At 37.4% G+C, this 12,933-nt stretch overlaps 1 protein-coding gene across 1 annotated transcript; it reads left to right on the plus strand.

The window, feature by feature from the left end:
* Nucleotides 1–332: 332 nt before the first annotated feature.
* On the plus strand, nucleotides 333–12,635 carry LOC133297713 (beclin-1-like protein). The gene is made up of 10 exons (XM_061496902.1): nucleotides 333–536; nucleotides 759–1,099; nucleotides 1,184–1,354; nucleotides 6,454–6,578; nucleotides 6,781–6,829; nucleotides 7,288–7,446; nucleotides 8,963–9,048; nucleotides 9,408–9,479; nucleotides 10,189–10,338; nucleotides 12,229–12,635. The coding sequence occupies exons 1-10, from the start codon at nucleotides 389–391 to the stop codon at nucleotides 12,464–12,466; spliced, it is 1,539 nt and encodes a 512-aa protein (XP_061352886.1). The 5' UTR covers nucleotides 333–388; the 3' UTR covers nucleotides 12,467–12,635.
* The last annotated feature ends 298 nt before the right edge of the window (nucleotides 12,636–12,933 follow it).

Here is a 12,933-nt window from a genome sequence, read left to right on the forward strand (position 1 = left end):
TAGAAAAAATAGTAAGTAAAATAACCTATCTCCTCGTGTATATTGAGAGTAGTATTTCCCTTATATTTATTGACGAAATATTATAGTGCCCAAAGTACAATTTTGTTACGCATCGTCTGCAACAAAAGTATCATAGGGCCCAAATACACACAATGTTAGAGAAAAAAAATAAAAAAATAAAAAATAATGAAAACATCATCGACATCTTGCATGTAATATGAACGCTCAACACACTATCGTATGAGTAAGAAAAACTAACAGGTCAATTCTCGATTCCTGAAGCAACAAGATTCTCCAATAGCATATAACTAATTTTATAAATAAAATAAAAAAATTAAAACCTTTGAGAGTTGGGTTTTGGCGAAGAAGCCAAGTAACAAAGAAAAAGATGAAGAAAGTTGAGAAGGGTCGGAGTCGGACCTTCCCGGTGGATCCGAATGTGCCCAGATGGGTTTGTCAGAACTGTCGCAACTCTCTCTGCATCGTCGGCGTCGATTCGTACGCCGACAAGTTCTTCAGCGATCCATCTCGCTCCGGTTAGGGTTTTTTTATTCGTTAATTATTGATTCAATTCTGCAATTCACTGATTCTTTGTATATGAATTTAGGGGAGTGTTAATCTCTTGGAATATTGATGTTTATCTTGAATTAGTTTTAAAAGAACATTGAATTGAAGAATATTATTGCAATTATTCAGTCAATTAAGAATGGTTATGATGATTTATTCTTAATGAAGAGGTAATGAATGAATGCATGTAGGGATGCAAGGATCATCCATTCATGGTGCCAGCAGTGTAATGAGTACAACTAAAATGGACAATTCGTATGTGGTGTTGCCAAAGCAAAGACCTCAGGCTCAAGGGGTTCCTCCTCGGCCTCGTGGCGGAGCTGGTCAGTCTGATTCCGCCATGCCTGGAAAGGCAATGGAAGAGTCGTTTGTAGTTGTGGACAAGTCTGAGTCTGCATCCGATGGAAGCGGGACCAGCTCGTCGATGCCGGGGGCTGATCCTGGTGGTCATTTGCCGCCTCATAACTCTGGATTCAACTCGACCATTACTGTCCTGACTCGGGCATTTGAGATTGCCACGACGCAGACGCAGGTTTGCATACGGAAACCTATAGTTGGTTTGATTGATTTCGAGGCAATTGGGTCATAGTCTGTATATGTCTGCATGAGGTTCCAGGTTGAACAGCCTATGTGCCTTGACTGCATGAGGGTGTTGTCTGATAAGCTTGATAAAGAGGTTGAAGATGTGAACAGGGATATTGAAGCCTACGAAGCCTGTCTTAAACGCTTGGAGGGGGAAACTAGAGATGTCCTCAGTGAGGCTGATTTTCTTAAGGAGAAATTGAAGGTGCTCATCAGGTTTACTATCTCCAATGTGTATATTACTTTACTATTTCTTATGGATTTTAACCACTAGCGGTAATAATTTTGGAGAAAAATCAGAGTATTCATAACTTCTGTTGACTACTGTTTGAAACAATGGCCATGACATGTTTTCGTGCGATATTGGTTTTATTTGGACACTTGTTCCAATTTGGAAGCATTTCAAATTTATTTTCCTTGATTGCATGGAGAAGGGATGACATCACACCATGATAATCTATTGTGAACTGTTAGGTAAATAATAACATATGCTATTGCGAGGATAAATACACACCTGAAAAATTCACCTGGATACTATTTCATGTTGTTTCTAATTTCATTAAGGCTCCCAAATCTACCAAGAGCCATGGTTACTTGATTTTGTAGCTATACTTCATATAGTTGTTCCATGATCAGTTATTTGTGACATCACTTCTCCCTTCACATTTTTTCTCTCTCTCCTTGTAGTAGTTATGTATGTAATTATGTATGTAATATGTATACCAGAAAGCCAGAAAGCAAAGTTAATTTTTTTCCGTATCTATTAGAAATGTTAGAATATTAGATATGATATGATTAGATATGATTAGATATGATTGGATTCCGTCTTATCCGTAAATATTCTGACTGTATTCTGACTGTATTAGGATTAGGTTTGGGCCTTTCACTTAAGCCCATTAGGGTCTCTATATATTGTAACTCTGACACAGATCAATACACAACATATTATTCTTCTATTGTTTTATATTAAAGTTGGTATCAGAGCTCTTTCGTTCTGGGAACCCTCGCTTCCGCTTAGAAACCTTGTTTTTTGCTTTAAAACCTAAGCCCACTGCTTAGGAGTCCTCTTTCTTGCCGTGCGTCCTTCCGACAAGCCTTCTAGGACTGTAAACAGCCTCTGAGTGATTTTTCCAAACGCGTCAGCACCTCCGACGGCCACCGGAACCACCGCCCACCATCAGAATCACTGTTCAGGTAACCAGAGACTTTTTCCGGCGACTTTTCCGACCAAACTTCACGCGATCAGGACCCTCTCTTCCCGGCGACCAGGTCTGTGGTGGTCCGGTCAGCAACGCATCTCCCACGCGCCGTCACGCGCCACCTGTCTTCTCTGCGCGTGGGCTTCACGCGCCACCTTCTGCCGGCGCGTGAGCACTATTCCGGCGGCTTTTTCCGGCCGGTCTTGGACAGAGAAGCTCGCCTTCTCCTCCCCTTTCTGGATCTGTGATTGTTTCTCTGTGGGTCTGACCTTAGACGCGTGGTTCTTCTTGATTGGATATCGTTTGCCTTCGTTTACGGCTTTTATATTTTATCTTTAAATGGCAGCAGCATCTCCTGATCTCTCGGAGGTTAACTCTCCTTCTATTGTTGCAAATATAGCTCAGTCAGACAATGCATCATTTGGTTCAGGTTCGGACTATGCTGCACTCCAAACCCCTCTCAGGAAGGCTTTTCCTTAGTCTCAGCCTTATACTGGTAATCCTGTTGCTTGTGTTTCTCATTCTACATCACTTGGCACTTGGATATTTGACTCCGGTGCTACCGATCATCTCTGTGGTAATAAGGAACTCTTTACATCTCTTACTTATTCTGATCATTTACCGTCTTTTACCCTTGCGGATGGAACCAAAGCCCCAGTTTGTGGGATTGGACAAGCTCGTCCGACCTCTACCTTGGCCCTGACATCTGTCTATTACATTCCTGGCATCCCTTATAACTTAATTTCTATTAGTAAGTTGATCCACTCCCTCACTTGTACCATTACTTTCTCTAACCATTCTGTTTCTGTGCAGGATCCGGGTACGGGGAAAATGATTGGAGTGGGTCGTGAGTCACGAGGGCTTTATTATCTGGATGTGCCTCGTCCTTTAGTAGCATGCTCTCTCACAGAATCTCCACAACTTATCCACAGTCGCCTTGGTCATCCAAGTCTTTCAAAGTTGCAGAAAATGGTTCCTCTTTTGTCCGGTCTTCAGTCTTTAGATTGTGTGTCATGTCAACAAGGGAAGCATACACGCTCCTCTTTTGCCAGTCGAGTCAATAAACGAGCTGATGCCCCTTTCTCTCTTGTTCATTCAGATATCTGGGGTCCAAGTCGTACCTTGTCTGTCTTAGGTTTTCGGTATTTCGTTACCTTTATTGATGATTTTTCCCGTTGCACTTGGACCTATTTAATGAAAAATCGTTCCGAGCTATTTTCAATTTATAAAAAGTTTTCTACTGAGATCCATACTCAATTTGGTGTTTCTATTCGTATTCTACGTAGTGATAATGCTAAGGAATATGTTTCTATTGATTTTTCTAATTTCTTGGCCACACAAGGTACTTTACATCAAACTACTTGTCCTCACACTCCACAACAAAATGGGGTGGCTGAACGTAAAAACAGACATCTCATTGAAACTTCCCGTACCCTTCTTATTCATATGCAGGTTCCCCTTCACTTCTGGGTAGATGCTGTACTCATCTCTTGTTTTCTCATCAATCGCATGCCTTCATCTGTGCTCCACAATGACATTCCTCATAATCTATTGCTTCCAGATGTTCCTCTTTATCCTCTAACTCCACATGTCTTTGGTTGTACTTGTTTTGTTCATGATCTCACTCCTGGTAAGGATAAGTTAACATCCAAAGCCTTTCAGTGTATCTTTCTTGGTTATTCTCGTCTTCAAAAGGGTTATCGTTGTTATTCTCCCGACCTTAAGCGTTACTTAGTTTCCGCTGATGTCACTTTTCTTGATCAACAACCCTTTAATTCTATCCCATCTCAGATGTCACAGGTTGATCATGTACTTCCTGTCCCTTTTCTTGACTTGTCTTTGCCAGCTGCAGGTGCTTCTATTCCAGATGAGCAACCTATTGCTTCTATACCTGAGGACCGTCCACTTCTCACCTATCAGCGTCGCAAAACTGTGCCTCCTGTCGACTCGACTCTTGCTGACTCATCGCCCACTGTTGTTGCTTCTTCCCCTCCGGATCCTTCATCAGAGACTCTTCCCATTGCTCAAAGAAAAGGTACACGTACTACTCGTAACCCTTATCCTCTTTATACCTTTTTAAGTTATGACCGTTTTTCTTCACCTCATTTCACCTTTGTTTCTAGTCTTTCTTCTATTTCTATTCCTAAGACCACAGGTGAAGCACTTTCCCATCCAGGGTGGCGCCAAGCAATGCTTGATGAGATGACTGCACTTCATTCCAATGGCACTTGGGACCTTGTTTCTGCTCCTCCAGAGAAGTCTATAGTTGGTTGTCGCTGGGTTTTTACTGTGAAAGTTGGACCTGATGGCCATATTGATCGTCTCAAGGCACGTTTAGTTGCCAAGGGTTTTACTCAAATCTTTGGCCTTGATTATAGCGATACATTTTCTCCGGTCGCTAAGATGGCGTCAGTCCGCCTCTTTCTTTCCCTTGCTGCTGTTCGTCACTGGCCACTCCTTCAACTTGACATCAAAAATGCCTTTCTTCATGGTGATTTACAAGAAGAAGTTTACATGGAGCAACCACCTGGTTTTGTTGCTCAGGGGGAGTCTGGAAAGGTGTGTCGTCTTCGGAAATCCTTATATGGTCTCAAGCAGTCTCCTCGAGCATGGTTCAGTCGCTTCAGTTCTGCTGTTCAGGCGTTTGGCTAAATCCGCAGTAAAGTTGACCATTCTGTGTTTTATAGGATTACATCTCCTGATAAGTGTATCTATTTGTTAGTCTATGTTGACGACATCATTCTCACCGGAAGTGATCAAGACGGAATTCGTCAGTTAAAACAACATTTGTTTAGTACATTTCAAACAAAGGACCTTGGGAAGCTGCGTTACTTCTTGGGAATTGAGGTGGCGCAATAGACAGGGCATTTCTATCTGTCAAAGGAAATATGCCCTGGATATCCTAGAAGAAACTGGTATGTTGGGGAGTAAACCAGTTGATACACCTATGGATCCTAATGTCAAGTTATTGCCCGGACAGGGGGAGCCGTTATCTGATCCTGGACGTTATCGGAGGCTAATTGGGAAGCTCAACTATCTTACTGTGACTAGGCCAGATATTTCTTTCGCTGTTAGTACGGCTAGTCAGTTTCTTGATTCCCCTTGTGATTCACATTGGGATGCTGCTGTGAGGATCCTCCGATACATCAAAGGAGCACCAGGAAAAGGTTTGTTGTATTCAGATCAGGGAAATACAGAAATTTGTGGTTATTCAGATGCTGATTGGGCAGGATCACCCTCGGACAGGCGCTCTACTTCTGGCTATTGTGTCTTCTTTGGAGGAAACTTAATTTCGTGGAAGAGCAAGAAACAACCTGTTGTTGCTCGATCTAGTGCAGAAGCTGAGTATCGTGCAATGGCAAATGCTACCTGTGAGTTAGTCTGGTTAAAGCAGTTGATTCAGGAGCTTCATCTTTGTGAACAGAAACAACCCATGACACTCATCTGTGATAATCAAGCTGCGCTACATATATCCTCTAATCCTGTCTTTCATGAGAGGACCAAACATATAGAGATTGATTGTCACTTCATTCGAGAAAAGATTCAGTCAGGAGAAATCAAGACTGCTTTCGTCAACTCCTCTGATCAACTAGCGGATGTTTTCACTAAAGCTCTTAGAGGTCCTCGGGTTGAATACATTTGTAACAAGCTTGGTGCTCATAATATATACGCACCAGCTTGAGGGGGAGTGTTAGAATATTAGATATGATATGATTAGATATGATTGGATTCCGTCTTATCTGTAAATATTCTGACTGTATTCTGACTGTATTAGGATTAGGTTTGGGCCTTTCACTTAAGCCCATTAGGGTCTCTATATATTGTAACTCTGACACAGATCAATACACAACATATTATTCTTCTATTATTTTATATTCAAGTAGAAATATATGTTGCCCTTTTCAATCATGAAGTTGAAATGATTGGTTAATTGCTTCAAATTTCAAAATTATACTTGTCATTCTTTGTAGTGGAAATATGGAGTTTTATCTAAAAGTCTTTACCCTTAGAAACACTGCTTTGATTAACATAATTTTATTGAATGTACCATTAAATTTTCTTCCAAAGCCTGATTAGTGGTCTACAACTTGAATGATATTCCTAGATTGAGGAAGAAGAAAGAAGACTTGAAGCGGCAATTGAAGAAACAGAGAGACAGAATGCTGAAGTAAATGCTGAACTGAGGGAACTAGAGTTAAAATCTAGCCGCTTTAAAGAATTGGAGGAGAGGTATGTTTTTCCCTGTTCCTGAACCACATAATATTTCCTAATAAAACAATGTCATAACTCAAGATGCTTAGAAATTACCCCCTACCCTCCAACCCCAAAAGAAAATTTCTATGTTTAAAGGTAGATTTTTGTTTTTTCTCTTCTCTTTTGTGTGTGGATGTTTGATGTCAATTTTGATTTCATCTTTCTGAATTTGTTACAGGTATTGGCATGAATTCAATAATTTTCAGTTTCAATTAATTTCTCATCAGGTTTGTCAGCAGTTTTTTTTTTCAACCCTTGCATACCATCTCATATGGGAAAATTTATTCATGCAAGTTTTTTGTTTCTTCATGACTTAAGCTAGTTTGGGTGAGTTCTAAAGGACTATTGGTTCAAACTACAAACATGGTTTTTTTGTTTGTGTTATCAACTAGTATATCTACTTCTGCTATCTTTACTGGCGAAATGTAGTCACTGATTACATGGAGGAAATAAAACTGATTATATATATTATCATCAGAGGATCATGCTTTATGAATGAAATTTAAAGTTTGACCAGATTTTACAAAATGTCTTATGTATAATCTTCATGTGGGATCATTTATTGAGATACTTATGTAACTACAGTTTTAAGCAAGCTGCAGAAAACTTTGTCTCCTTTTTTGGAAAAAAAATAAAAAAAGAACTTTCAAGTCTGAGCATTGAGCCAAAACACTTTAATTAACAGGAGGAGAGAGACGCAATTTTGGCAAAAATTGAAGTTTCACAAGCACATTTGGAATTGTTGAAGCGAACAAATGTGCTCAATGATGCCTTCCCCATTTCTCATGATGGAGAGTTTGGAACAATTAACAATTTTCGACTTGGAAGACTCCCTAAAATTCCAGTAAGATTCCTAGCATACTGTATTTTTTTTTTAATGTTGTGTCAATGTGTAGTTGAGCTTCATATGCATGGCTGGGTTTCTTCCTTGGTAGCTTAGGCCTTTAATGTTTAAAGGAATTGATGAGCTAACGTGGCATATGAGCAAGATTGTTTAGAAGGTCATTGGTTTGAGTTACTTTCTTTGTAATGATCTCAATACTATTCTCTTTGTTTTATGCTGTGCTTTGCTCAATTTTCTTCTCCAGGTGCACTTGCATATGGGTGAATTGAGCATATTATATGTGGTTCTTTTGTTTGGTATCAGATTAAGCTTTAGGGATGATTCGGCAATCTAACAATTTACATTACTGTATGCATTCCCATATATTCACATTCATATGTTTCATCATAGGTAAAAAATTGTCCAACTCAGTGTTACATGGTTTGCTCAAATCCTGTATGCACCGTGTTTGGGAATGATCTTACCCAAACACAGGTGGTTTTTGACCCAAAACGTTGTTGTGACTTGTGAGCATTCCAAGCTTAAACATAATAGCACTAAAAACAAGTACAGTAGCTTGTGTTAACGAAACAATGAATGGAAGACTGAAAGAGAAGACAAGGTGCACTGAATTGCAAAGGACACGGAAAGAAGAAACAGTCATCGGCTGAAATGTAGAAGAAGATGAAAACCTAATCTAATACCCGAATTCAACAAATGCACAGTTTTATTTAGCTTCTCTCTTCCCTTTTTTTCTTTTTGGTTGAAAGCTTCTTTCTGTTTTTAAGAAATATATCCTACTGTAGTTGTATTCTAAAGATGAATTAATAGGCTTTAGGGTTTAATATTTTGAATTTGGCCGGTCTAGTCACATTGGAGAAAAAACCGCTTATAATTTACGTATAAAAGTTAGTGAGTTAACAATATACTTTAAAAAAAAAATGTAAAATAGAAAAATAATAATTATGGACCATGGTTAGTTTTCTAAAATCAAATAATGGGCCTATTCATAATTTTTTTACCACATAATAATATGGTTTGAAGTTCATGCATATTGATCCTATTTTAAAGGAATTTTGATCCTAAAAGCAATCTGATTAAGTCTACCCCTCTATTTAGTTTACCAAAAAAGTTCAGCTATTATGGAATATCAAGAACATCTAGGTCTATAAATGGTGTTGATAAACTTTTGCTACTTTTATTTTTAAAAAAAAATCCTTTTCCAACAAAATATCATTTTCTTTGAGTAATTATGTCTGAAAGTGCTTTTTGAACAAGACAACTATTATGGAATATGGATAACTAATGAAGGCGTAATCCTTTCAAGTTTTTTGGTGTGTGCACTTATGTTTTGCTATGTTCCTTCATAAAATAATGTTGTAGCTGCTTGTGTCCTTTTCTTTTTTGATGATTGGAAGATGTAGTTATAATTTTTTATCCTGAAAAATTTCCCCCTGTATATCTTAATCTTGAATACTTTATCTTGCAAGTTTGAAGACTTTTTGATTATGGTGTTTGCTATTTATAAAATGTTTAGGTCGAATGGGATGAGATAAATGCTGCCTGGGGCCAAGCTTGCCTTCTCCTTCATACAATGTGCCAGTATTTCCGACCAAAGTTTCAGTATCCTTTTTCATTCAGCATATAGGATTAATATAATTTATTATTGTTAATTTAGTTGAACTTCTCTTTTATGTTCCCACATAAAAAGAAATTCATGCGTTAGTGAATCCATTTCAGAACAAGATTTTACATTTAACAGTGGGCATGTTATATGCATGAGATGTTAAGTTATGGTGATCAAAATCATCGATATTAATATGGTTTCTAGTTGAATTCATATTTTATAGAAAACTGAAACTTGTAAAATTCTATTTGATTTTGTGTCCCAAGCTAACATTTTCATATTATTGTCACTTTACCATTTACATATAATTTATTGGGAATGACTTGTAACATGTCCTAAACTCATTACTTTTTAGATATCGAATAAAAATAATTCCAATGGGTAGCTACCCTCGTATCACAGATGGCAACAACAATACTTTTGAGCTGTAAGTATGCTACACGGTGCCATTTTTGTAGTTGTTTGCGTGTTTGTGATTTCTGACTTTAATTGGAATATAGAATTTGATGTGGGTTAAAGTTGAGCCAAAAACTTTAAGTATAATGTGTGAAGGGAAATCAAATATTTCAGCTGATTGGTTGATATCAATTTCAAGTTTTCTGCATTTTAGTTTTGTTACTTCTTTTATTTAATTAAACAAGAAGCAACTCAAAAGCTTAAGCTGTTGGGTGAGGTTACCTTAATGGTTTAATATATCTCTAACACGCCCCCTCACACGAAAGCCCACTGAGCTTAAAGAGTGGATAATGCATCAGGCCCAGCTCACCCGTTCTAAGAAATTCCACAAAACTTAATTAATTATTAATTAAATGGAGGGTGGTGAGGATCAAACACGTGACACCGAGGCTTTGCTACTATGTAAAGAACCAATTCAACCCAAAAGTTTAAGATGTTGGGTGCGGTTACATTCATGGTTTTATACTTCTCTAACAAGCTGCTTTGGTGTTTTTATAATATTTTGGGCCATGCCATTACCCTTGGCTCTGTTTCTGTACGTTTGTGGTGAGATTATGGTTGGTGTTGGTTATACTAACATAAAAAGTTCCAAACGAAATAATTTAATGAACTTTCTTGTTTTAGATTTGTTCTTAAACTTGTCTACTAAGTCATTATTACTGGATGCTACGGTTTTTCAGGTTTGGTCCAGTCAACTTGTTTTGGAGTACTCGCTATGACAAAGCAATGACATTGTTTTTAGCATGCCTCAAGGATTTTGCAGAATTTGCCAAGTCTAAGGATCAAGAGAATAACATACCACCCGAGAAATGTTTCAAACTACCTTATAAGTAAGTATTTTTGAATATAATATATTTATTAGTGGTAGTCAATTTTTTTGAGGGTGAGCTTTATGACTGAAAGGTCCGTGGGTTTGAATCCGGAAAGCAGCCTCTTTGTAAAACAAAGGTTAGACTGCTCAATACAAGTATTGTCCTCTCCCCTTCCCTAGTTGGTTGGGGTTTAATGGGGGCTGGTATTTTTATATAGTGAATTTTCTCTTTGGAAAGTGTGAGCTTTGTCTTGGATGAAGAGAAAATTTGCATTGGTGCCATGAAGTTCCATTGTTCTTAAGTTAAGCAGTTTATGCCATTTTCCTAATTGATGGTGGACAGAAAAGGATGATGGTTTTATGAGGTTTTACTCTGAGATTGTCTTTGAGAGAATATTCTGATTGCAGGCATGACTTAGGATCTTGATTAGCGTATTGTGTGCTTAGTCATGGCTTAATGGAATTTATGGTATCTTGGAACTTAATGCTAGAGATTCACAACCCTCGAATTCCCTCTCTAGAGAGGAAGAACAAAGAAACAATAATGAAGTCAGCTATGTGTCCATTTTCTGTTCTGCTACACTTGTCTGTTTCCTCCATCTTGCATTTGTCTTTCGAGCACACTTTCTCTCACTTCTGGCTGCTTTCCTTCTCAAATCTACTGATCTGATATGGGTTTCACTTCTCACTGCCTCTACCAGCCTCATCGCCAGTATCTGACTACCGAAGATTCGACACTTCCAGATGTGTGACCGCACATGCCACACATTCATCCTCTTACATGTGTGCTTTATCTCGCCCATGAGGGCATGCCTCTGTCTTTTTCTAGCCGCTGCTTTTGGCCCTCTCCAATCAGTCTATCCTGCATCCTTTGTTTGCCTTTGTTGAGCCCAGGTTGTATTTTTAAAGTGTTAATTTGAAATAAGCTTAAAATTTATTGAGTTTTAACGTGAGAGGTATTGTTGGAGTATTTAGAAAATATCTCATAATATCATTATTTTATCAGAATATTTTAGAGTAGCTTAGATGATCTCTTAGGAGTGGTTTCCTGATTTTGTTATATTTCATGATTTGTTTCTTTATTTGATTAGGATATAGAGTCTAAATAGAGACTACTGCTCTTAAGAGATTATTATTAGAAGTATCCTTTCTATCTCTGAGCTTGTTTCTCAAATCTGCAAAAGGAACAGGTGACAATGACTTGGTGAGTGTATCAGCAAGTTGATCTGCTGGGAGACCAGAATATCTTTGATACCATATTAGAATTTGATCAAGAGAAAACGTGAGAAAGTAAATGAAAATGTAGGAAAGTGAGGAGTGAGAGAATTCTGAAGAAGCAGCATTCTGTTACTATATTTTGAATGAATTTATCAACCAAAACACTGAGAGAATACAAGCTGCATTTATAGATCTGTGACTGACCCAACTATGAGTCAGCACACTAACTAATTAGAAATTAAAATTTAACAGAAGAAAAACTAACAGATTAAGAAGTAATCATCTGATACATCAAGGCCTAGGCTAATACAATAATCTGAGAAAGCTAAAGCTACGCAAATACTTTCTTTCTTTTCCTTCTTTCCTACATAGACCATATAATTTCAAAAAAATTCGTGGTGTTTTTTTAGGAGTTCAAAATTGACTTAAATAACATAAATCTTCAAATAAATGAAAATTTACTTTCATTTGCAAAACTTTATTATGCTTTGATGAACTTTTTAGTATTATGGATTTCGTTGAATTGTTATATCCGATTTTTTTTTATTATGCTTATCGTATTAGTTGTTCTTGCTAATTTATTAAGACAGTTAAACAATAATTTGTGAGGATTATATATACTGTACGTCTCTGACTATCATGTGTTATTTTGTTGCATTGAGAATAACAAATATTTTGGGCTGATTTGTAGAATTGAGAATGACAAAGTGGAAAACTATTCCATCACTCAAAGCTTCAATAAGCCGGAAAATTGGACCAAAGCTCTCAAGTACACTCTTTGCAATTTGAAATGGGCTCTCTATTGGTTTGTTGGAAATACGAACTTCCAGCCTCTTTCAGCAATGGTATCTTCAAATGCTGAAGTGCCAGCTGTAGGATCTTTGTACATGAAACGCGGTACTGAAGCTAAGTCTGAATCTCGACACTAGAGATATTCTTGGATTTAGGCAACACACTAATGTGTTCATAGAACTATGTTCTCTTTAGAAGTCCATAGAAATGTAGATTGTATCACAAAATATCCAATACAAATAGCATATGTTCTATTCTATTTAACAATATTGGAATTAATCTAGTCTATTTTGTTGTCAAAATGCAATATCCGTTGTGCATTTGTTTATTGGAAATCGTGATATTATTCACTACGTAATTAAATCTTGATCCTTGGTTCTTTTATAAATATCCAATACAAATAGCATATGTTCTATTCTATTTAACAATATTGGAATTAAGCTAGTTCTACTAGTGCTAGGTGCTTGCGGTATATACTTTTACTAGTAGAATCTGTGATCCTTGGTTCTTTTATAAATTCTGAACCTTCAGCTAGTCAAGGGTTGGTTTTTTTTTTTTCTTGGGATTAGAGAGGTGACAAAATTATCCATATATAAATCAAATT

This window comes from Gastrolobium bilobum, unplaced genomic scaffold (assembly GCF_033153095.1).
Source record: "Gastrolobium bilobum isolate Gb01-03AN ecotype WA unplaced genomic scaffold, APGP_CSIRO_Gbil_v1 utg28220, whole genome shotgun sequence".
In the NCBI taxonomy this organism is placed as follows: Eukaryota; Viridiplantae; Streptophyta; class Magnoliopsida; order Fabales; family Fabaceae; genus Gastrolobium; species Gastrolobium bilobum.

What these genes read in the sequence shown, in the direction of transcription:
- LOC133297713 (XM_061496902.1), top strand. Translation starts at nt 389, where the DNA reads ATGAAGAAAGTTGAGAAGGGTCGGAGTCGGACCTTCCCGGTGGATCCG. An exon ending in CAGCGATCCATCTCGCTCCG is followed by an intron (nt 537 to 758) that starts GTTAGGGTTTTT and finishes GAATGCATGTAG; the next exon opens with GGATGCAAGGATCATCCATT. An exon ending in AACAACAATACTTTTGAGCT is followed by an intron (nt 9,480 to 10,188) that starts GTAAGTATGCTA and finishes ACGGTTTTTCAG; the next exon opens with GTTTGGTCCAGTCAACTTGT.